Raw genomic sequence first — 25,080 nt, forward strand, 5'->3', positions numbered from 1 at the left:
TCTCAGGCAGGAGCAGGAAGTTTCATTCTGAGTGATAGAATTTCAAACAGCGAAGTTTCTGCTCGTCTATGATCTTACAGTTCAAAGTTCTTTTTGAGTAAAACAGTCACTACACAAAAAAGGGGGTTGTTATGACACTTCACAGCTGCAGCTGAGTGTCCTTGAGAAATGTTGTTCCTTGTGAACTTGAGGACAGCAAAACCCAGCAGCTGGTTTTATCTGTGTCTGTTACTCTGCTTGATCCTGTGATGCCATTTCTCAGTCTTGGGGGCAGGATAAGGATTTCTGTGCTAACTGTTCCATTGGCTCTGGCTGGGAGATGGGTTGGAGGAGGGAAGGAGGCTGTTATTGGGGTCTGGCCCAGACAGGGGGCCCTGGGGACATGGAGGGAAGTGGGTGGATGCAGGCCAGATCTTGGAGGTAAAACAGATTGAGTAAGTAATGGAACATGGGGAGAGAAGGAGGAGGAAGCATCCAGGATGGTTCCAGTTCTCTGATTTGGGCCTGGAAGGTGGTGGCCGGCCCTCAGGGAGGAGGTAAATAGGAGATGCAGTTTTGGAGGGAAGAGTTTGGGTTTGGCTGGGCTGAGTTTGAGATGCAGCCTGATGGGCGTTAGGGGTCAGAGTGCAGTCTAGACCACCAGCTGGACGTGCAGGTTTGGGGGTCAGCAGAGCAGACAGGTGGGAAGTGAAGTCACCAGGAAGACAGTCAGGAGGAAGGAATTAATCTCAGGGAGGATGCGTAGAGTGAAAACTACCAGGGAGGGAGGGGAGAAAAGCCAGGGCGAGTGACCTAGATGCCCAGGAAGGAGAGTTTGAATAAGGCAGGAATGCTGACTGTGAACCCCTGCATGTAAGGACTGAAAGTGCCCCATGGATCTAGTGACAGAGCCCCTGGGGCCAGGTTTCAGTGGTTTGGGGAACGAATGGAAGGTTTATAAATCCGGACAACAGTCCTGAGACATTTTGGAGTGAAGCTGGGGTCGAGGGGTTGGGGATGGGGTGGGAGAAGCTGGAGAAGGCCTGAGGGTCTAGGTGACTTTATTTATCAAGACTGGACAGACTTAAGCACGTTGAAATGCCACTGGAAAGGACTGGGGGTCAGAGAACCAAGACAGAAGTGAGGGCTCCCAGGAAGAGAGGGGGGCTGGGCTGCGGAGGGCCAGAAGCGGGGGTGGGGGGCAGGCAGGAGCCCGGGCCCTAGGATGCGAGGCTGCGCCCAGATTGGTTGGGGGAGGGGGAGGGGTGCCAGAGGAGGGTTGCCTGGGTCTTAATCCATGGAGGCCTCAGTAGTGGAGGGTCCCGAGGCTGGGTTACCTGCCTCTCTCGTCTCTCGCTGGGTCTCCCGTAGGCCCGCTCTCCTCTCTCCCAGCTCCGTCCTCATCCCGGCCACACCCTGTGCTCCCAAAGCCCAGCTACTTTACCCGAGGCCAGACAACCCCTCCCTCCCCAGGTGCTCCTCCCTGGCTCCTCCCATGAACCCTCAGCCACTCTCTTTAGCAGTTCCGCCTCCAGCGTCTTTTCCAGCTCCTCCCACTGCGGCGCCCCAGGAATCCCACCTCCTTCCTTCCTGCGGCCGGCCCCGCCCACGGCCCTGCCCTCACCCTCCTGCGCCGGCCCTCTCCCCATGAGGTGCATATCCATTGGCTGAATTCTTTATAAGGCTCCGCCCCCTAGACTTCAGCTTCTGCGATTGGGGCAGATAGCCGTCCGTCAGCGCCGTCGCCTGGCAACGGGGTGGGCTGCTCTAGAGGAACACCTGTGGACTGCAACCGGAACGGCAGGTCAGGTCGGCTTTGGGGCGGAGGGCGAGGGTCTCGGTGAGCGGAAGGGTGGGGGTGTGGGAGGGGGAAGGTCGTTGGTCAGGAGGCCTGGAGGGGGCAGCCTGGCCAGCTTAGGGGTGGGGGCGATGACCCTGGTCCTGGGAGCGAATGGTGCCAGAGTGGAGCTGGGCCCTGCCCCTCCCTGGCAGCCCGTGCCTCTCTGCCCTGCGGCGGGGTGGGGAGTGGTGGGGGGACAGCTGCGAGGGAGGAAGTCTCCCCGCGTGGTCAGTTGGAGCACAGAATCACTCCTCACATTCTGCTTCCCGTGTGGTTGAGATCAGAGGGTTCCGGCAGATTCTTACCCGAGGGTTCTCAGGGTGGAGGCCCGCTGTCAGAAGGGAAAGCGAGAGAGAGCTGTAGGGACGCAGGAGGAACTGGGGTGCATCGGCGGGAGGAGGCGAGGCAGGGGGCTGTACTGGAGTGTGTGCCGGGCTGGGGCGGTCTCTCTAATGACCACAGCCTACTCACTTTGTCCCCGGAGAGTGGAAGTGATGGCTAAATTCAGGGCAGAGGGGAGAGAAGTGCTCCTAGGCTGGCACCCTGCAGATGAGCCACTGGGGCTCCCTGGAGGGAGGGAAGCCAGCATAGGGCAGGAGCGGGACAGGTCACCTTCTGGCTAGCAGGGACTCTGCACAGCTGGCGGCTGGCCCAGGCTCAAGCTGACCCTTTGCAGAAGGGCTGCCGATTCTGGGATGTAAACAAAGCTTGAAGCAGATGAGGGGCTGGGAGTCTTCCCAGAAGGGGCATGCTGAGGGCCAGGTTGCTGCTCCCAGGACAGTGGCCCCTTGGAGGTGGAGAGTCCAGGGTGTCCCTCGAGGACAGGAGTCCTCAGAGAGGCTCTGAAAAGAGGTGCCTGAGCCATGCTAGGATGCCAGCATTAACTGCGGCCCATTCTGCAGAAAAACAGCTCCTGGCTCCCTCCCTAGCCCTGGGGAGTTTGTTCCTTCCAAGCTGGGCTGTTTGTCTTGTTCCAAGGCAAGAAACCTTCTGCTGCCTTGGGCTCATGTGTCTCCTCCTCTGGCCTCCGGAAAGCCGAATTATTGATAAATGCCCTATGCTGCCTCATTTAATCCTTTCCCCCTCATTACAGGGCTGGTGGCACTTTCCCTGTTTTACTAGGGTTGGAAAAGCCTTCATAACTTGCCCTCAGTCGTAACACCGACCAGAGTCAGAGCTTGAACTCGGATGTGTGCATCTTTGCTTACACCATCTGGATACCAGCGCACTTCAGTGCCCACCCTCCCACTCTGCCCCACGGCCCTGCATCTTTGGAAGCCAGTTTCTCATTCTCAGTCCTACTGACATTTGGGGCCAGGGACTTCTTTGTTCAGGGGGCGCTGTCCTGTGCGTTGTAGGGTATTTAGCAGCACCCCTGGTTGTTATCCACTAGATGCCAGCAGCACCCCTCTCCCTGGTTGTGACAACCAGACGACATTGCCAGCTGTCCCCCGGCAGACAAAACCGCCCCCAGTTGAGAACCACTGGGGTTAGCAATCTTAAAGGAACACTGAGGCGCGTCCTCTTGAAAGAGAACGTGATATACGTAAACCTGCAGGAGACTCAAGCCAGCGTTGGGTTGTTTTATGCACAGCTTGCCCGGAAAAAAAAAAAAGCCTGTGGCACATATCGAGGTGCACCCAGGACAGTCCCGTGAGAAAACCGTTGCCAGGGACTGAGAGAAAGTTCAGGAATATGCATCTGGGGAGAAGTAAGGATGCATCAAAGGCCTTCAGTTCCTCCCCAAATTTGATTAGAGAGATTTCAGGCCTGATAAAACGATGGAGTCTAGGCTGGATGAACTTGGGGATGCTGTATCACTGCCATTACTTCATCCTGCCTTGTGGAGCTCTTTAACAGGAGCGGGGTGTCCTTGGAGCTGTCTGAAGATGTGTCCTCTTAGCAGTGCCCTGCGGACGCCGAGCATGGTGGGCTGGGGGCCTGGGGCGTGGTCTGAGAGGCTGCCCTTTCTTCCACCTTTTGTTGACCCCAGGCCTGTGGCTCCTGCTTCAGGGTGTAGCAGTTCTCCCTCCAGGAGGAAAAACCAGTGTTGCCAGCCGCCCTGCTTCTGGGCCTTCCCTGGCATCTCTTCCAGGTGCCGCCCTGAGCCTACCGCATGCCGATGGGCTTCTGCCCTCCGGTCCTCCCTGTGGGCGCCTCGCCCAGCTCTGGTCCTTTCTCGCAGGCATTTGGACCCTGAGGAGGCCAGGCTGCTGTTTCCAGACGACAGTGGAGGAGCCTGTTTCCCGCGGACAGAGGAGGGGGCTGGGATGGGCTGCAAGGGAGGGGCTGGGTAGAGGCAGACGAGGCCACCTTGCTCTGTAGCCCCCTCTGGCCCCCTCCGCACACCAGACCTCGCCTGGACGATGTCGGTTTCACGCTGCACCTTTGTGTGCACTGCCCTGCTTCCTGGGTGAACCACCTGTGGGTGCCGGGAAACCCAGCCAGAACGTGTCCTTTGGGACATTTTCCACTCTCGCCCCATCCCTGCCGATCCCCGCAGCATTTGCTGGACGGGCCGCTCCTGCAGGCCCTGAGCCTTTCTGAGGCTTCTGTCTGCTCTCCCTCTGACGGGGCCTGGCCTAGGAGACACTGAGTTTGTTATCTGTTGAAGGAATTAGATGCATGTGCTGATGTCAGGAAGGCCAGGGTGCTAAGGAAGGATGTTTTCCCAGGATGTGGGGAGTTCGAGGTGCGTCATTTAGATGGAGCCCCCGTCCTTGCCGTCAGCTCTCCCTGGTGGCCCAGGCCTGGTGGGCCATGGGGTACAGAGGTGGGCAGGGGACTGGTCACGGGTGGTGGAGTGAGTGGCACTGATCCAAGGGGCCCTGAGTGCCTGGGGTCTGGGAGTGAGTCCCGTGGGGCCTGAACGTGAGGGACCCAGGCAAGGCCGCCTTCCTGGAGTTAGCACACGGGACCTCACGAGGTGGTGAGAGAACGGGCCGTCCACCCGAGGGGTGGGCGGGGAACAACACAGCCGTTGGACCGGGACGTCTGCATGCCTGCGTGTGCCAGGCTGGCTCAGGTGCTGGCCAGGTGGCCGTGCGGCGGTCTCTTTAATGGCATTCAGATTCTACGGTGGCTGAGTCAGGCATGCAGGTGTGGGTGCAGCGCAAGCAGAGTGAGTCAGGAGGGACCTGAGTCCACGTCAGCCAAGGCAGCAGTCGGTTCTGGGAAAGTCAAGAAGGCCGGGTAGTCTTGGAACCTGAGGCTGAGTAGATGGTGAGGGGTGCAGAGGTGGACATGAGGGTCCTCTGAGCCAGACAACGGGCAGAAGGGAACTGTCCGCAGAGACTGGTGTCTGACGTTCCGAGGGGACCACACGCATCCGCCAGGTTGGCCTTGGGAGCCCACCTGGGTGGGCACGGCTGTCAGCCGGCCTGGAGGGCCCAGCTCTGATATGAAGCTCTGCTGACGTCTCAAAAACCTTTCCCCCCAGGTGTTCAAAAGGCCGTCATCTCTTCCAGAGTTTAGGTGAGTCAGGGGCCTTCTCATGTCACACAAACCTTAAGGTTTTCTAGATGAAGTGAAAAAACGTGGTGATCTTTGCTAGGAAGACCCTGAGAACGAAACAGATTTCACTAGGGTACCTTTAAATTCATGTACCATTTCCAGGCTTTCAGCAGGATAACAATGTAGGGACGCAGGGAGAGTTGTGTGACAGGTCTTTTGGGGACTTGATAACTTAACACAGATTTTGAGAGAATCTTGAATTTCCGTGGTTGGAAGGGTATGAATCTACAAATACTTTTGACTAAAGCTATCGTGATTTATCACTAATGGAAGTAAAGCTGGGGTGGAACCAAGTGAAAGCAAAATCATACTGTGTGGACAGATCAGGTCACTGTGCGGGGTTCCAAAATAACCTGCAGCCTGCTTTCTGGTCAACAGAACAGGGCAGCATCCTTCTTAATGATTACCCTAGCCCTCCTCTGTTCCTCCTGCATCCTCGATGAAAAGGGTTAAGCTACCCAGTCACTGAATGGCACCAACCCCTTCTCTGAACTTTCCAAGAAAGCATTCCCCTTCACGCTCTCACCGAGACCCCATGCCTCCTCGCTGCCTTGGGTTGGAAATGTGACTCTGACCACACGCGTACTCCACTTGTCTTTAGCTAGGGGGCATCGACCTATTTTCTATTGTGACTTCTCTTAGGCGTTGCTTTCAGACACTTAATACTAAGAGCACGGCTTTGCAGTTGGCAGAATATGTTGAATTAACTGCAGCGTCAGCGATGTTCGTACCTTCTTTCTGCCTTTGCTTGGCAGTCTTTCCTGCTCTCTTCCGGAAGTGGCAGGTATTTAAAAATCAAATGATGATGGCTCGTCTCCTCATCAAGTCCTACGTGATCAGGTTGTTTCTTGGGGCTCTTAGAAAAGTTGACAAACAGGACGGGACTGCCTTGGCACGGCCGCTTGGGCTGTGCCCCCTGGAGGGGACCAGGCACCAGGTGGCACCACTCGCTGTATCTTAGACATGAAGAGAGCCTCACGCAGGCTGGACCTCGAGCCCAGGGCCGGAAGTTTTCCTTCTTGGCTCTTACACTGCTGAAAAACTTGAGAATTGGAACCATTTAGATCAGGTGGCCCGTGAGTGATAGCCCCAAACTGGGCTGCACAAGCACCCGTTTCCAGCAGCCTTGGCAAGTGCGCTACAGCTCCCGTCCATGGAGCCCTCTGCTGGAGGCTTCCTGTTTGGGGCAGATGGGCACCCCTGCCAGAATGGCTGGATTAAAAAGATGGAAAAATAGCAAGAATGTCAGAGAGGATATGGAGAAATTGGAAGCCTCATGCTTTGCTGCTGGGAATATAAAAACAGAAAATAGTTTGGCAATTCCTCAAAAAGTGGACATCAGATTATGCAACCCAGCAATTCCGTTCCTAGGTGTAGTACCTGCTGCCCCCAAATTTGAAAGCAGGGACTCAAACAAGTACATGTACACATATGTTCACAGCAGCACTGTTCACAACACCCAAAGGATAGAAACAGCCCAAATGTCCATCAGCAGATGAATGGATAAACCAAAGACGGTATCTCCATATACCATAAATATTATTCAGCCATAAAAAGGAATGAAGCACTGATCATGCTACCATGCAGATGCAATTTTAAAACATGCTGAGTGAAAAAAGCCAGACCCCAAAGACTGTGTACTGAATGATTTCATTTACGTGAAATGTTCGAAATAGGCAAATCCACAGACAAAGCGCTTTAGTGGTTGCCAGGGGCTGAGGGATCGGGGATGTGGAATAACCGCTAGTGGGTGTGGGCTGTCTTTTGGGGTGATGGAAATGTTTTAGAACGAGATAAAGGTGGTGGTCTCACAATGTGGTGAATGTCCCAAATGCCACTGAATTGTTCACTTTTCTTTTTGGTACCTGGAGTTTCCTTTATTTTTTTTTATCTTTTGTTTTTATAAATAGATCTTTATTGGAGTATAATCGCTTTACAATACTGTGTTAGTTTCTGTTGTACACTAAAGTGAATCATCCATATGCATACATATGTCCCCATATCCCCTCCCTCTTGAGCCTCCCTCCCACCCTCCCTATCCCACCCCTCTAGGTCATCACAGAGCACCGAGCTGATCTCCCTGTGCTTTGCTGCTGCTTCCCACTAGCTAACTATTTTACATTCAGTAGTGTAAATATGTCAATGCTACTCTCACTTTGCCCCAGCTTCCCTCTCCCACCCTGTGTCCTCAAGTCCATTCTCTATGTCTACCTCTTTATTCCTGCCATGGAACTAGGTTCATCAGTACCTTTTTTTTTTTTTTTTTTTAGATTCCATATATACACGTTAGAATATAGTGTTTGTTTTTCTCTTTCTGACTTACTTCACTCTATGACAGACTTTAGGTCCATCCACCTCACTACAAATATCTCAATTTCGTTTCTTTTTATGTCTGAGTAATATTGCATTGTATCTATGTGCCACATCTTCTTTATCCATTCATCTGTCGATGGATACTTAGGTTGCTTCCATGTCCTGCCTGTTATAAATAGTGCTGCAGTGAACATTGTGGTACATGTCTCTTTTTGAATCATGGTTTTCTCAGGATATATGCCCAGTAGTGGGATTGCTGGGTCATATGGTAGTTCGATTTGTAGTTTTTTAAGGAACCTCCATACTGTTTTCCATAGTGGTTGTATCAATTTACGTTCCCACCGACAGTGCAGGAGGGTTCCCTTTTCACCAAACCTTTTCCAGCATTTATTGTTCCTAAATTTTTTGTTAATAGCCATTCTGACTGGCGTGAGGTGATACCTCATTGTAGTTTTGATTTGCATTTCTCTAATAATTAGTGATGTTGAGCATCTTTTCATGTGCCTCTTGGCCATCTGTATGTCTTCCTTGGTGAAATGTCTTTTTAGGTCTTCCGTTCATTTTTTTTTTTTTTTTTTTGCGGTAGGCGGGCCTCTCACTGTTGTGGCCTCTCCCCTTGCAGAGCACAGGCTCCGGATGCGCAGGCTCAGCAGCCATGGCTCACGGGCCTAGCCGCTCTGCGGCATGTGGGATCCTCCCAGACCGGGGCATGAACCCGTGTCCCCTGCATCGGCAGGCGGACTCTCAACCACTGCGCCACCAGGGAAGCCCTCATTTTTTAATTGGATTGTTTGTTTTTTTGATATTGAGCTCCATGAGCTGTTTGTATATTTGGAGATTAATCCTTTGTCTGTTGTTTCATTTGCAAATATTTTCTCCCATTCTGAGAGTTGTCTTTTTGTCTTGTTTATGGTTTCCTTTGCTGTGTAAAAGCTTTTAAGTTTAATTAAGTCCCATTTGTTTATTTTTGTTTTTGTTTCCGTTTCTCTAGGAGGTGGGTCAAAAATGATCTTGCTGTGGTTTATGTCAAAGAGTGTTTTTCCTATGTTTTCCTCTAAGAGTTTTATAGTGTCTGGCCTTACATTTAGGTCTTTAATCCATTTGGAGTTTATTTTTGTGTATGGTGGTAGGGAGTGTTTCATTATTTCACATGTAACTGTCCAATTTTCCCTGCACCACTTATTGAAGAGGCTGTCTTTTCTCCATTGTATGTTCTTGCCTCCTTTTTCATAAATTAGGTGCCCATATGTGTGTGGGTTTATCTCTGGGCATTCTGTCCTGTACCACTGATCTATATTTCTGTTTTTGTGCCAGTACCATACTGTCTTGATTACTGTAGCTTTGTGGTATAGTTTGAAGTCGGGGAGCCTGATCCTTCCAGCTCTTTCTTTCTCAATATTGCTTTGGCTATTCGGGGTCTTTTTTGTTTCCATACGAATTGTAGTGGCATTCTACATTGGTAGTTTGATAGAGATTGCATTGAATCTGTAGATTGCTTTGGGTAGTATAGTCATTTTCACAATATTGATTCTTTCAATCCAAGAACATGGTATATTTCTCCATCTGTTTGTGTCTTTTTTTTTTTTTTTTTTTTTTTTTGCAGTACGCGGGCCTCTCACTGTTGTGGCCTCTCCCGTTGCGGAGCACAGGCTCCGGACGCGTAGGCTCAGCAGCCATGGCTCACGGGCCCAGCCGCTCCATGGCATGTGGGATCTTCCCGGACCAGGGCACGAACCCGTGTCCCCTGCATCGACAGGCGGACTCTCGACCACTGTGCCACCAGGGAAGTCCTGTTTGTGTCATCTTTGATTTCTTTCATCAGTGTTTTATAGTTTTCTGAGTACAAATCTTTCGCCTCTTTAGGCAGGTTTATTCCGAGGTATTTTATTTTTGTTGAGATGGTAAATGGGATTGTTTCCTTAATTTCTCTTTCTGATTTTTCGTTGTTGGTGTATAGGAATGCCAGAGATTTCTGTGCATTAATTTTGTATCTTGCAACCTTACCAAATTCATTGATTATTTCTAGTAGTTTTCTGGTGGCATCTTTAGGATTTTCTGTGTATAGTATCATGTCCTCTGCAAAGAGTGACAGTCTTACTTCTTCTTTTCCAATTTGTATTCCTTTTATTTCTTTTTCTTTCCTGATTGCCATGGCTAGGACTTCCAAAACCATGTTGAATAATAGTGGTGAGAGTGGGCAGTCTTGGCTTGTTCCTGATCTTAGAGGAAATGCTTTCAGTTTTTCATCATTGAGTATGATGCTTGCTGTGGGTCTGTCATATATGGCCTTTATTATGTTGAGGTAGGTTCCCTCTATGCCCACTTTCTGGAGAGTTTTTATCATAAATGGGTGTTGAATTTTGTCAAAAACCTTTTCTGCATCTGTTGAGATTATCGTATGGTTTTTATTCCTTAATTTGTTAATGTGGTGTATCACATTGATTGATTTGCATATATTGAAGAATCTTTGCATCTCTGGGATAAATCCCACTTAATCATAGTTTATGATCATTTTAATGTGTTGTTGGATTCTGTTTGCTAGTATTTTGTTCAGGATTTTTGCATCTATATTCATCAGTGATATTGGTCTCTAATTTTCTTTTTCTGTGATATCTTTTCCTAGTTTTGGTATCAGGGTGAAGGTGGCCTCATAGAATGAATTTGGGACTGTTTCTCCCTCCGCAATTTTTTGGAAGAGTTTGAGAAGGATAGGTGTTAACTCTACTCTAAATGTTTGATAGAATTTGCCTCTGAAGCCATCTGGTCCTGGACGTTTGTTTGGTGGAAGATTTTTAATTACAGTTAAAAGTTCATTTCTTGTGATAGGTATATTTTTTATCAAAAATATTTATTTTTTTAGGATATATTTTCTAATTCTTCCTGGTTCAGTCTTGGAAAATTGTACCTTTCCAAGAATTTGTCCATTTCTTCGTGGTTGTCCATTTTATTGGCATATAGTTCTTTGTAGTAATCTCTTATAATCCTTTGTATTTGTGCAGTATCAATTGTGATTTCTCCTTTTTCATTTCTAATTTTATTGATTTGTGTCCTCTGCCTTTTTTTCTTGATGAGTCTGGCTAAGGGTTTGTCAATTTTGTTTACCTTCTCAGAGAACCAGCTTTTAGTTTTATTGATCTTTGCTATTGTTTTGTTTGTTTCTATTTCATTTACTTCTTCTCTGATTTTTTATCATTTCTTTCCTTCTACTGACTTTGGGTTTTCTTTGTTCTTATTTCTTTAGTTGTTTTACATGTAGGGTTAGATTGTTTATTTGAGATTTTTCTTGTTTCTTGAGGTGAGATTGAATTGCTATAGACTTCCCTCTTAGAACTGGTTTTGCTATGTCCCATAGGTTTTGGGTCGTCATGTTTTCATTGTCATTTGTTTCTACGTATTTTTTAGTTTCTTCTATGATTTCTTCAGTGATCTCTTGGTTATTTAGTAGCACACTGTTTAGTCTCCATGTATTTGTGTTTTTTTTACAGTTTTTTTTCTTGTAATTGATTTCCAGTCTCATAGTGTTGTGGTCAGGAAAGATGCTTGATATGATTTCAGCTTTCTTAAATTTTCTGAGGCTTGATTTGTGACCCAAGATGTGATCTATCCTGGAGAATGTTCCATGTGCACTTGAGAAGAAAGTGTATTCTGCCACTTTTGGGTAGAATGTTCTATAAATATCAGTTAAATCTAACTGGCCTATTGTGTCATTTAAAGCTTGTGTTTCTGTATTTATTTTCTGTTTGGATGATCTGTCCATTGGTGTAAGGGGCGTGTTAAAAGTCCCCTATTATTGTGTTACTGTTGATTTCTGCTTTCATGGTTGTTAGCATTTGCCTTATGTATTGAGGTGCTCCTGTTTTGGGTGCATAAACATTTATAATTGTTATATCTTCTTCTTGGATTGATCCTTTGATCATTATGTAGTGTCCCTCCTTACCTCTTGTAACCGTCTTTATTTTAAAGTCTATTTTATTGGATATAAGTATTGCTTCTCCAGCTTTCTTTTGATTTCCCTTTGCAAGGAATATCCTTTTCCATCCCTTCACCTTCAGTCTGTATGTGTCGCCAAGTCTGAGGTGGGTCTCTTGTAGACAGCATATATTTGGGTCTTGTTTTTGTATCCATTCAGCCGGTCTGTATCTTTTGGTTGGGGCATTTAATCCATTTACACTCAAGGTTATTATTGATATGTATGTTCCTATGACCATTTTCTTAATTGTTTTGGGTTTGTTTTTGTAGATCTTTTTCTTTTGTGTTTCCCCCCAGAGAAGTTTTTTTAGCATTTGTTGTAAAGCTGGTTTGGTGGTGCTGAATTCTCTTAGCTTTTGCTTGTCTGAAAAGCTTTTGATTTCTCCCTTGAATCTGAAAGAGATCCTTGCTGGGTAATCTTGGTTGTAGGTTTTTCTCTTTCATCACTTTAAGTATATCCTGCCACTCCCTTCTGGCCTGCAGAGTTTCTGCTGAAAAATCAGCTGATAACGTTATGGGAATTCCTTTGTATGTTATTTACTTATTTATTTTTTAATAAATTAATTTTATTTATTTATTTTTGGCTGCATTGGGTCTTTGTCGCTGCATGCGGGCTTTCTCCAGTAGCGGTGAGTGGGGGCTACTGTTCATTGTGGTGTGCGGGCTTCTCATTGTGGTGGCTTCTCTTTTTGTGGAGCATGGGATCTAGGTGCATGGGCTTCAGCAGTTGTGGCATGCGGGCTCAGTAGTTGTGGCTCATGGGCTCTAGAGCACAGGCTCAGTAGTTGTGGCACATGGTCTTAGTTGCTCGGCAGCATGTGGGATCTTCCCGTACCAGGGCTCGAACCTGTGTCCCCTGCATTGGCAGGTGGATTCTTAACCACTGTGCCACCAGGGAAGTCCTGATCTCACAGCTTTGACCAACCATGATCACAGCCGTCTGAGGTTGGGCTCTGATTATTCCCATTTTACAAACGAGGAAACTGGGGCACAGAGAGTTTTGGTCGCTTGCCCAAGACCATACAGCCAGCCAGGTGGAGCCAGGATCACAAAGGGAAAAACATGTCTAATAGCACGTCTGCTCTGTAGGTGATATTTGCAGGGTGTTGATTTTATTTAAATATGTATGATCATCCAGCCTTATAGATTATTTTTTCAACTCAGACTTTTAAAAAATGAATATTGAGATTGAAATCCTGATTTTTCTACATTTTAGTTACATTAGCTTAGAAACTGTTTTTGAATAAAGAAATCGGCTGATGGGCTTCCCTGGTGGCGCAGTGGTTGAGAGTCCGCCTGCCGATGCAGGGGATGCGGGTTCGTGTCCCAGTCCGGGAAGATCCCACATGCCACGGAGCGGCTAGGCTTGTGAGCCATGGCCACTGAGCCTGCGCATCTGGAGCCTGTGCTCTGCAACGGGAGAGGCCACAACGGTGAGAGGCCCGCGTACTGCAAAAAAAAAAAAAAAGAAATCGACTGTTGGTTGGCAATTATGAGCAGGCCTCAGGCAGTCAGAAGAATTAGAATTGGGTTTTCCCACTTTATTTGTGTCGACCATTAATTTCTACCACACTGAAACAACATTACATAGCTCTGATGTGTTGTAGCTGCATTTTGCAAGTAGGTCAATATTGATTACCTTGACCATATGATTATCGATGTTTATTTTCTATGATTATTACATTTTGATTTCCCTCCTAACTGGTTGTGAACTTTCCTTCTGCAGAGAATCCTGCCAGCTACCAGGACAGATGGGGAATAACGGGAGCCACCCAGGGCAGAGTTTCTCCTCACGGTTTCGTCCTGAGGAGCAGGCCGAGATTGACAGATTGTTTGATGCTCTGTCGTCAGAGAAACTCGGCTCCAGTACCTCGCCCAGATCCTTCTCTCTGCAGGCACTGAAGGCAAGAGGAACAGTCAGAAGTTCATGTTTAGTTTGGAGAGGGGTCAGGCCAAAATCGGCTGTCTGTTCCTGTGAGACAGGTGTGGGAACCACGGGGGCATGTGTTTTCTAGAAAGGGACAGATAGTACCTATTTTCAGTTTTGTGGGTTCTGTGGTCAGTGTTGCAGCTGCGCTGCTCAGCCTTTGTTTCACAGTGTTTTGGGTCTTTTCCCACCTGAGGTTGACTGGAGGGGCTGGCCTCTTCCTGTCTCTTGAACCACTGTCCCTGGTTTCCCTCCAGACGAGAGTGACAGGCTGTCCTTCACTGTATTTGTGGGTCCAATAACTGCAAAGTTTCAAGTCCACCTTGGCCTTTAGGATTCGTAAATGTTTGACGTCCTAGGAATTGTGTGGTTTTCCTAACAAAATAACGAAGTTTCAGAGTCAAGGTTCACCTGACAACGCGTGAGAACTGCCCATTTACCCATTTTCGGCCCCATTCCATGGGGCTCTTAGCCACGCCTGGCTCTGGCCAGGGAGGATTGGGGTCACAGCTTGTGTGTGTGTGTGTATGTGTGTGTATCATGTGTGTATCGCCACTAGACCAAAAGCACTCCAGTCCGCTGGGTCGCCCACTAAGCTGGAGCAGACAGAACAAGACAGGCCACTTAGGGGCTTAACTGCTGAGTTGGTGACAACGTTCACACGTGTTTATCAAGAAAAATAGGGTGGGGCTTCCTTGGTGGCCCAGTGGTTCAGAATTCTCCTGCCAGTGCAGGGGACACGGGTTTGAGCCCTGGTCCGGGAAGATCCCACATGCCGCAGAGCAGCTAAGCCCATGCGCCACAACTACTGAGCTTGCGTTCTACAGCTCGTGAGCCACAACTACTGAGCCTGCACACCACAACTACTGAAGCCTGCGTGCCTAGAGCCTGTGTCCACAAGAGAAGCCACCGCAATGAGAAGCCCGCACACCGCAACGAAGAGTAGCCCCCACTCGTCGCAACTAGAGAGAGCCTGTGCACAGCAACGAAGATCCAATGCAGCAAAAAAAAAAAAAAGATAAATAGGGTGAAAAGTTGGTCAGAAAACCTTGGCCACCAAAGAAAGGTTCCTTTGGGAACGAATTAGAGGTTTCTCTTCCAGTAGAACTTTGGAAACACCGACAGAAATAGGAATACTCTTTTTGAGCAGTGAGGGTGGGAAACTGCTTTATAAGAAATGCAGAATATCGATGTTGTCACCGTGTAGACGCGGGAAGTTGTTACAGGAGAGTTCAGTTTTCAGACCCCACTGATTCAGTTCATGGTTTGCCTTCTCTCCCCCTGTATTTATGATCCCTGGACCAAATCAGATTTGATGTTGGAGTCAAAGAGAAAAGGATATTTACAGAATGGTACTGGCAAGGCAATTAAGAACTACATTTTTTTTTTAATCTTTTGGCCGTGCTGCGTGGCATGTAGGATCTTAGTTCCCTGACCAGAGATGGAACCCATGCCCCCTGCATTGGCAGTGTGGAGTCTTAACCACTGGACCACCAGGGAAGTCCCAAGAACTAGATTTTTAAATTAAAAAAAAATTTTTTTTGGAGTGTAGTTGATTTACAGTGTTGTGTTAGTTTCTGCTATACAGCAAAGTGAATCAGTTATACATATGCATATATCCACTCTTTTTTAGCTTCTATTCCCATATAGGTCATTACAGAGTTTTGAGTAGTTCCCTGTGCTACATAGTAGGACCTTATTAGTTATCTATTTTATATATGGTAGTATGTATATGTCACTCCCAATCTCCCAATTTATCCTCCCCCGCCTTTCCAATGCATACTGAGCACAAAGAACTTGGATTGATAAAGCTAGCTAATATATTTGGAAGTCCATACTATAGAGGAGACCAATTTAGCACTACACAGACCGTATGTTCCATATGGAAATAAATTTAGACATGCAAATGACAGCTACTAGAATCTAGAATTGAGGAGATGTGAGCAGAGTGAAGAGCAGACGATGGCCAGAGGCAGGAATGACATGGCCAGTCTGGGGAGACTGGGAAGTCTGGAGGGCAGGATGGGAACAGATGATGGAAGAGTCTGACGGCCAAGATGAGCCACAAGCCAGGACGCATTAGGTCCTGGGGTGTCATGATGCCCTTAGGTGGGGAGAGATGGTGCATTTGGGGATCTAGGAAGGTTATGTGCTGGTAGCAGTGGTTGGTCTTTCTCCCTTAGCTATTTTTCCATCATCCTGCCTCATTTGACTGGCACCCTGTCTGACCTTTTCACCTACCTGTCCCCGCAGAGCCATGTGGGGGAAGCTCTTCCCCCAGAGATGGTCACCAGACTGTTTGAGGGCATACGGAGGGTGGACGTGACTGGGAAGACCAAGGGGCCCAGTGAGCGCATCTCCCAGGAGCAGTTCACAGTGTCCATGTCCCACCTGTTGAAAGGAAATGCTGAGGAGAAAAGTCTCGTGATCCTGAAAATGATTTCTGCCACAGAAGGTCCAGTGAAAGCAAGAGAGGTCCAAAAGGTAAGAGGCCACCAGGCCCTTTGCAGCCATCCCAGGCAGCCTTGGTTTCCTTTGGTGGGGGACCTAGGACGATTAAGCAGCTGATGGAGGCATTGTGCACAAGTCCACCCCGGGGGGTGGGTGGTACCTAGACCATGTCACTGGTTGAGGTCAGAACTCCTGGACAAAAAGGCACTGGCAATCTAGACCAGCCAAAGGTATCATTAGAAAAATGAGTAACTACCCAAGTTACATCATCTGTTTCAGATTGTGGTCCATCACATTTGGCCTTAAAGAGATGAGACACCCTTCCCCATGTTGATATGATGTAGGTCATAGGTCACAATGGAAATGCGATTAATGGTAAAATTGCGGTCTTCAAGTTTACAGAGGATCTGGTTGGCTCTGTGGCACACGTGCTAAACTACAGACAGGAGCTGAGAGGCTGGACTCAGAAGCAAGCCCCAGGCTCCCTGTCCAGGGTGCAGGTGCTGGCTGCTCAGCTGTGCTCCGAGATGAAGCTTCAAGGCAAGTGCCCTTCCTCAGTCCTTAGACCTTGGCCTTGTAGAGTGGTATCACACCATCTCCATTACTGTAGGCTTGTAGTAAAGTTTGTTTGTTTGTTTGTTTGTTTGTTTGTTTTGCGGTACGCGGGCCTCTCACTGTTGTGGCCTCTCCCGTTGCGGAGCACAGGCTCCGGACGCACAGGCTCAGCGGCCATGGCTCATGGGCCCAGCCGCTCCGCGGCATGTGGGATCTTCCCGGACCGGGGCACGAACCCGTGTCCCCTGCATCGGCAGGCGGACTCTCAACCACTGCACCACCAGGGAAGCCCTGTAGTAAAGTTTTGAAACCAGCAAATGTGAGTCTTCCAACTTTGGAGGACTATTTAGATTATTTAATTGTGGGCAGTCGTTCATAGTATTTCCTTATAACCCTTATTTCTGCAGGGTCAGTAGTGATGTCCCCACTTTTATTTCTGATGTTAGTTAGCCATTTGATTCTCCTCCTTTTTTCTTGGTCAGTCAAGCTAATGGTTTGTTCACTTTTTGTTACTTTCAAAGAGCCGACTTTTGGTTTTATGGGTTTTCTCTGTTGTCTAATCTCTATTTCATTTATCTTCATCCAAGTCTTTTATTTCTTTCTTCTGCTTCTTTTAGATTTAGTTTGTTTTTCTTTCCTTTTTTAAAAAAAATTTATTGAAGTATAGTTGATTTATAATGTGTCAATTTCTGCTGTACAGCAAAGTGACTCAGTTATATATATATATATATATATGAATATGTACATTCTTTTTAAAAAAATATTTATTTATTTTTGGCTGCATCAGGTCTTAGTTGCAGTACACAGGATCTTTCATTGCAGTGTGCGGGCTTCTCTCTAGTTGTGGAACATGGGCTCAGTAGGTGTGGCGCATGGGCTTAGTTGCCCCACGGCATGTGGGTTCTTAGTTCCCTGACCAGGGATTGAACCAGAGTCCCCTACATTGCAAGACGGATTCTTAACCACTGGACCACCAGGGAAGTCCCTATATTATTATTCATTTCCATTATGGTTTGTCATGGGATATTAAATATAGTTGCCTGTGCCATACAGTAGGACCTTGTTGTTTATCCACCCTATATATACTAGTTTGCATCTGCTAATCCCAAACTCCCAATCCTTCCCTCCCCTCCCTCACCCTTGGCAACCACAAGTCTATTCTCTATGTCTGTGAGTCTGTTTTTGTTTCATAGATATGTGTCATATTTTAGATTCCACATATAAGTGATATCATATGGTATTTGTCTTTCTCTTTCTGACTTACCTTTCTTAGTATGATAATCTCTAGGTCCCTCCATGTTGCTGCAAATGGCATTATTTCATTCTTTTTTATGGCTGAGTAATAGTCCATTATATATATCTGCCACATCTCCTTTATGCATTCATCTGTTAGTGGACATTTAGGTTGTTTCCATGTCCTGGCTATTGTAAATAGTGCTGCAATGAACACTGGGGTACATGTGTCTTTTTTTTTTTTTTTTGCGGTACGTGGGCCTCTCACTCTTATGGCGTCTCCCATTGCAGAGCACAGGCTCTGGACACGCGGGCTCAGCGGCCATGGCTTACGGGCCCAGCCGCTCCATGGCATGTGGGATCCTCCCGGACCGCGGCATGAACCCGTGTCCCCTGCATCGGCAGGCGGACTCTCAACCACTGCGCCACCAGGGAAGCCCTGTATGACTTTTTTAATGTGTTGTTGGATTCGGTTTGCTAATAATTCGTTGAGAATTTTTGCATCTATATTCATCAAAGATATTGGCCTGTAATTATCTTTTTTGTTAGTGTCTTTGTCTGCTTTTGGTATCAGGGTGACGGTGTCTTCATAGAATGTCTTTGGGAGTGTTCCTTCCTCTTCAGTGTTTTGGAAGAATTTGCGAAAGATTGGTATAAGTTCTTCTTTGTATGTTTGGTAGAATTTGCCTGTGAAGCCATATGGTCCTGGAATCTTATTTTAGGCAGGTTTTGTTTTGTTTGCTGTTTTTTTTGTTTTTTAACAGATTTGATTTCTAGTGATTGGTCTGTTTAAGTTGTCTCTTTCTTTGTGATTCAGTTTTGGTGGGCTGTATGTTTCTAGAAAGTTGTCCATTTCTTGGAGGTTGTCAAATTTGTTAGCATATAATTGTTCATAGTATTCACTCATGGTTTTTTGTATTTCTGTGGTATCTGTTGTGATTTCTCTTCTTTCATTTCTTATTTTGTTTATTTCATTTCTTATTTTGTTTATTTGGATCTTCTCTCTTTTCTTTTTGGTGAGCCTGGCCAAAGGTTTGTCAATTTTGTTTACCCTTTCAAAGAAACAGCTCTTCATTTTAAATAAAACTATGGTTTTATTGATTTTTTTTTGTTTTTTAATCTCTCTTTTATTTATTTCGTTTCTGATCTTTATTATGTTTCCTTTGCTTTATTATCTTTTCCTTTAGGTTTTGTTTGTTCTTTTTCTAATTTTTTTAGGTAGTGTGTTAGGTTGTTTATTTGAGATATTTGTTTCTTTTTTTAAAAAATATATTTATTTATTTAGTTTTGGCTATGCTGGGTTTTCGTTGCTGTGCACGGGCTTTCTCTAGTTGCGGCGAGCAGGGGCTACTCTTTGTTGCAGTGTGCAGGTTTCCCATTGCAGTGGCTTCTCTTTGTTGCGGAGCACAGGCTCTAGGCACGCGGGCTTCAATAGTTGTGGCACACAGGCTCAGTAGTTGTGGCTCACGGGCTCTAGTGCACAGGCTCTGTAATTGTGGTGCACGGGCTTAGTTGCTCTGCGGCATGTGGGATCCTCCCGGACCAGGGCTTGAACCCGTGTCCCCTGCATTGGTAGGCAGACTCCCAACCACTGCACCACCAGGGAAGTCCCAAGATATTTGTTTCTTAAAGAAGGCCTGTATCACTATGAACTACCCTCTAAGAACTGCTTTTGCTACATCCCATAGTTCTTGTATGGTTGTGTTTTCATTGTCACTTGCTCAAGGTAGTTTTTAATTTCTTCTCTGATTTCATCATTGACCCATTGGGTTTTTTTTTTAATTATTTTAATTTTTGGCTGCACTGGGTCTTCGTTGCTGCATGTGGGCTTTCTCTAGTTGTCGTGAGTGGGGGCTACTCTTTGTTGCAGTGCACGGGCTTCTCATTATGGTGGCTTCCCTTGTTTTGGAGCAGGGCTCTAGGCTCGTGGGCTTCAGTTGTGGCACATGGGCTCAGTAGTTGTGGTGCATGGGCTTAGCTGCTCTGCAGCATGTGGGATCTTCCTGAACCAGGGCTCAAACCTGTGTGTCCCCTGCATTGGCAGGCACATTCTTAACCACTGCGCCACCAGGGAAGCCTGACCCATTGTTTTTTTAGTAGCATGTTTAGTCTCCATGTAATTGTTTTTTTCTCGTTTCTTTTCTGTGGTTGAGTTTTAGTTTCATGCTGTTGTGGTCAGAAAAGATGCTTGAAATAATTTCTATACTCTTAAATTTGTTGAGGCTTGTTTTGTGCCCAAGTGTGGTCAATCCTAGAAAATGTTCTGTGTGCACTTGAAAATAATGTATTTTTTTTAGATGTAATGTCCTGAAGATATCAATTAAGTCTAACTGTTCTAATGTATGATTTGGGACCTCTGTTGCCTTAATGATTTTCTGTCTCAAAGATCTGTTCATTGATATGAGTGTGGTGTTAAAGTCTCCTACTATTACTATATTCCTGTCAGTTTCTTCCTTTATGTCTGTTTGTTTTCTGTATTTGGGAGCTCCTATATTAGGTGCATATATGTTGACAAATGTAATATCCTCTCCTTGTATTGATCCTTTTATTATTATATAGTGTCCTTCCTTATCTTTCTTTATAACCTTTGTTTTAAAGTCTTTTTTGTCTGATATGAGTATTGTGACCCCTGCTTTCTTTTCATTTCTGTTTGCATGCAGTATCTTTCTCCATCCCCTCACTTTTAATACACACGTGTCCTTTGCCCTAAAGTGGGTCTCTTGTAGGCAGCATATTGTAGACTCTTGTTTTTTATCCAATCTGCCACTCAGTGTCTTTTGATGGGAGCATTTAGTCCATTGACATTAAGGTAATTATTGATAGATATATATTTATTGCCATTTTAAACCTTGTTTTCCTGTTGATTTTATATTCTTTTGTCCCTTTTTGTTTTTCCTTTTGTGGTTTGATGCTTTTCTTTTGTATTTTGCTTATAGTTTTTTCTTTTTGATTTTTGTGAATCTGTTGTATGTTTTTGATTTGTGGTTGCCCTGTTTTTCAAGTATGTTAACCCCTTCCTTTATCTACTTGCTTTAGACTGGTAGTCACGTAGGCTCAAACACATTCTAGAAAAATAATTGTGATTTTCTCTTTGTTATAGATTCTTACTACTTTTCTATTTAGAGAAGACCTTTCAATATTTCTTTTAGGATAGGTTTAGTATTGCTGTATTTTTTTTAGTTTTTGCTTGTCTGAGAAACTCTTTCTTTCTCCTTCTATTCTAAATGATAATCTTGCGGGGTAGAGTGTCCTAGGTTGCAGATATTTCCCTTTCAGGACTTTGAATATATCTTGCCACTCCCTTCTGGCCTGTGACGTTTCTGTAGAGAAATCAGCTGATAGCCTTATGGGGGTTCCCTTGTCATTAACTCTGTGTTTTTCTCTTGCTGCCTTTAGAATCCTCTTTTTATGTTTAACTTTTGACATTTTTATTATAATATGTCTCAGTGTAGGTCTTTTTGGGTTTATCTTGTTCAGGACCCTCTGTGTTTCCTGTATCTGGATATCTGTTTCCTTCTTTAGCTTTGGGAAGTTTTAAGCCATAATTTCTTCAAATACATTTTTAGTCCCCTTTTCTCTTTCTTTTCCTTCTGGGATCCCTATTATGTGTAGATTGGCAGGCTTTATATTCTCCCATAGGTCTCTTATATTATTTTCATTTTTTTCACTTGGCTTTCTGTCTGACCTCCTGATTGGGTGATTTCCTTTACCCTGTCTTCCAGATCACTTATTCGTTCTTCTGCATTATTTATTCTGCTATTCATAGCCTTTGGTTCTGCTTTCGTCTCAGCAAATGAACCTTCTAATGTTTCTTGACTCCTCATTATAGTTTCGAGTTCCTTTTTACAGTAATCTGCATTTCTGTCGACAGCCCTTCTTAATTCCTTCAGTATTTTCATTATCTCCTTTTTGAACTTGGTATCTATTAGACTGAAGAGGCCTGTTTCATTGTTCTTTTAGGGGAATTCTCTCGATATTTTAATTGGGAGTGGTCCCTCTGCTTTTTCATTTTACTTATGTTTCTCTTGCTCTATGAGTTTAGGAGAAACAATTATCTACTGTGGTCTTGGAGGGCTATTTTTATGTGGGAGTGTCCCTATGTAGCCTGCATAGGTTTAATATTTTTTTGGTGCAAGGGCTGTTTTTAGTAGGGATGCCTGCTGCCGCTTTCCTCAGTGTGTGCTGGCTGTTATCCCCTTGATAGGAGGTGCGACTGGTGTTGCAGTGACCAGAGCCTGCACTGGACAGTGAGTGGGGACTCCTCTTCCCTCTGTGGTTATCACTGCCCTGTCCAGGGCAGGGTCTGCTCTCTAGTTGTTGGTGTAGAAGCCCCCAGCTCTGTTTCTTAGCTGCATTTCTGATCTGCACTGCAAGAATAGGCAGGATTGGAGCGCTCCCACTGGGAGAGGAGCCACTGAGTATTACTCTGCTGGAGCTGTTCACCTGTGAGTGTGTCACCTTTCACCTGCTGTGTGGGCTCACAAAGTACACTGTTGTTGGCACTGCCCTCAGCCCCACCTCAACTGTGGGTGTGCTGGCAGTCAGCCCTGGTGCCTCTCAGGCTTTGTTTTCACAAGGCCACCGGCGCAGATCCACTGAAGTCAGGTCCCAGGACTGCAGTAGTTACATACCTGGACCCACTGTGGGAGCTTATGGATGCAGCTCAGACCCTGGCCCAGCCCAACCCATGCGTGTACGTGCCCACAAAGCCCAGAACTGCTAATGCCAGACCCGTCCCAGCTGCGGGAGCACCAGTTGTCTGTCTGGATGTTCCACAGGCACTGAATTTACAAAGTCGGCCGTGGAGGTATAAATCCAAGGTTCACGCAGCCGTGGGGAGAGATTTCAGCTCTGCTTCCTAAGTCACACAGCCTGTGGGCCTCAGCTGTGATTTCAGCCCCAGCTCTGCATACGGGAAACCCACTGGTGTCTGCTTCTGGGGGCACCAGGGCAGGGGCACACGAGCCTGCCCAGGCAGGAGGGGACCGGGGTGGCCGGGGTGTGTGACCTGCCTGGGCAGGAGCCTGTCCTGGAGCCTGCATAGGCAGGTGCCGGCGGGTGGGGAAAGAGGCTGCAATGGCAGCCCCACCTCTACCTTGGCATGCCACTTAACAATGGCGCTTCGCTTCTGTGGCGGCCCCGGGTTCTTCCGCAAACACTCCTGGTTGCTGTGCCCCACGCTCCAGCCCCTTCAGGCTGTCTCTGCACAGCCAACAGCAGTCCTCTCCCTGGGTCTGTCCTCTAAACCCCGTGTTACAGCACCCAGCCCCCACCCATACCAGCGGACGCGCGTCTCAGGCTGGGGCACACAGGGCGGTGGCACAACTGTCCATGTAGGTCTCTCTCTGTCCTGCCTGCCACTGACTGGTTGCTGTGCTCTCCTTGAAGCCTCTGAAGGTCCCTTTCTGTCCCGGCCACTCTCCCTACCGGTGAGGCTTCCCTGGGTGCGGGAACCTCTCCTCTCCTTCAGCTCCACCCCGCCAGGGGCACAGGTCTTGTCCCACTTCCTCTGTTGTTTTTTTCCTTTGTCCTGCCCAGTTACTTGGAGATCGTTCTTGTCCTTTGAGGTGTTTGAGGTCTTCTGCTAGTTTTCTGAGAGCATTGTTCCATTCATAGATGTATTCTTGATGTTTTTGTGGGAAGAGGTGAGTTCCACGTCCTACTACTGACCATCTTGATTCTGATCGCTAGTTTGATTTTCTTTTTTTCATTTCTCAAGTTAGAAGTTTAGGTTATTGATTTGAGATCTCTCTTCTTTTTCATATAGGCATTTATGACTATAAATTTCCCTCTAAGCACTGCTTTAGCTGAAGCCCATAAGTTTTGGTATATTGTGTTTTTGTTTTCATTCATCTCAGTTTTTTCTTTCTTTCTTTTAAAAAAAATTATTTATTTATTTATTTATTTATGTGGTCGTTCCGGGTCTTAGTTGTGGCAGGCGGGCTCCTTAGTTGTGGCTCGCCGGCTCCTTAGTTGTGGCATGCGCACTCTTAGTTGTGGCATGCATGTGGGATCTAGTTCCCTGACCAGGGATCGAACCCGTGTCCCCTGCATTGGGAGCGTGGAGTCTTAGCCACTGTGCCACCAGGAAAGTCCCTATCTCAGTATTTTCTAACTTCCCTCGTGATTTCTTCTTTGGCCTGTTGGTCGTTTAGAGGTATATTCTTTTTTTTTTTATTATTATTTTTTTATTTTTTTATTTTTATTTTTTTTTTTTAGAGGTATATTCTTTAATTTGTACGTGTTTGTGAGATTCCCAAATTGCCTTGTTACTGATTGGTAATTTCATTACATTGTGGTTGAAGAACATACATTACATGATTTCAGTTCTTTTCAATTTATTGAGGCATGTTTTATGGCCTAACGTATGGTCTGTTCTGGAGAATATTCCAGGTACACTTGAGAAGAATATATATTCTGCTATTGTTGGCTGAGAAACAGTATATAATTAAATTTACTTGGGATTTAAAAATACCTTGTGGTGAATCTCTGCAAAGTAGATTCGTTTTATAAAAGTGTTACTGTTTTATTATAAAGCTGGATTTTGAAACACAGTTTGAAAAATTAAGTGAGGTATTTGGAACTTGGAAAGAATAATGACAATATACTGTATAATACTGTTATATATATAGACACATATATATACACATATATACACATACATACACACATATATACACATATATACACATACATACATATATATACATATATACACATACATACACACATATACACACATATTACACACATATACACACATATATACACATATATATGTATACACATATATATATATATGAATGAAGTACTGATAGCTTGTCTTTTGGTATCACCTCCATGTCACCTCTGTTCTTAGTAGGTAAGAGATGGAAATCAGAAGGACGGGTGCTGGTCGGAAACAATTAAGTATAATTTGTAGTTAATGAAATCCGTGCTCCCCAGATAAACTAGAGGGGTGCCCAGGAAGTAACCGACCACTACCCTGCCGTAGCTGGAGGACAGCACACTTTCTAAATCCTTTCCAAATGATTTTGTTAGGACTAGTGGCTTTTGGTGTAGCCCTCTCAGGAGGGATTGCTGGGGAGTCTTGGGGCCCTGGGGTGAGGGTGTAGCTGTCTCCTGTGTCTCTGAAATGCAGCTTGGAGCGGAGAGAAAAGATAAGAGTGTCGATGTTGAATTGTTTAGATGAGCACTGTCCGACAGAGACAGAATGTGAACTCCAAAGCCAACCACATACGAAATTTTACATATTTCAGTAACCACATGGAAATACCAAAAAGAAACAAGCAAAATTAAT

The 25,080-nt window shown here is 46.1% G+C and overlaps 1 protein-coding gene across 3 annotated transcripts in view; it reads left to right on the forward strand.

The window, feature by feature from the left end:
* Positions 1–1,741: 1,741 nt before the first annotated feature.
* The window catches only part of MEAK7 (MTOR associated protein, eak-7 homolog), a 38,123-nt gene continuing 14,784 nt past the window's right edge, over positions 1,742–25,080 (forward strand). Inside the window, exons 1-5 of one of the 3 annotated variants that reach the window (XM_081216444.1) lie at positions 1,742–1,783; positions 5,259–5,293; positions 13,341–13,518; positions 15,795–16,025; positions 16,388–16,532. In XM_081216444.1, the coding sequence (XP_081072570.1) occupies positions 13,366–13,518; positions 15,795–16,025; positions 16,388–16,532 (529 nt within the window). In that variant the 5' untranslated portion in view covers positions 1,742–1,783; positions 5,259–5,293; positions 13,341–13,365. The other 2 variants (XM_081216445.1, XM_081216446.1) reach the window with 2 other exon arrangements.

This window comes from Mesoplodon bidens (assembly GCF_964165515.1).
Source record: "Mesoplodon bidens genome assembly, chromosome: 18".
NCBI lineage: Eukaryota > Metazoa > Chordata > Mammalia > Artiodactyla > Ziphiidae > Mesoplodon > Mesoplodon bidens.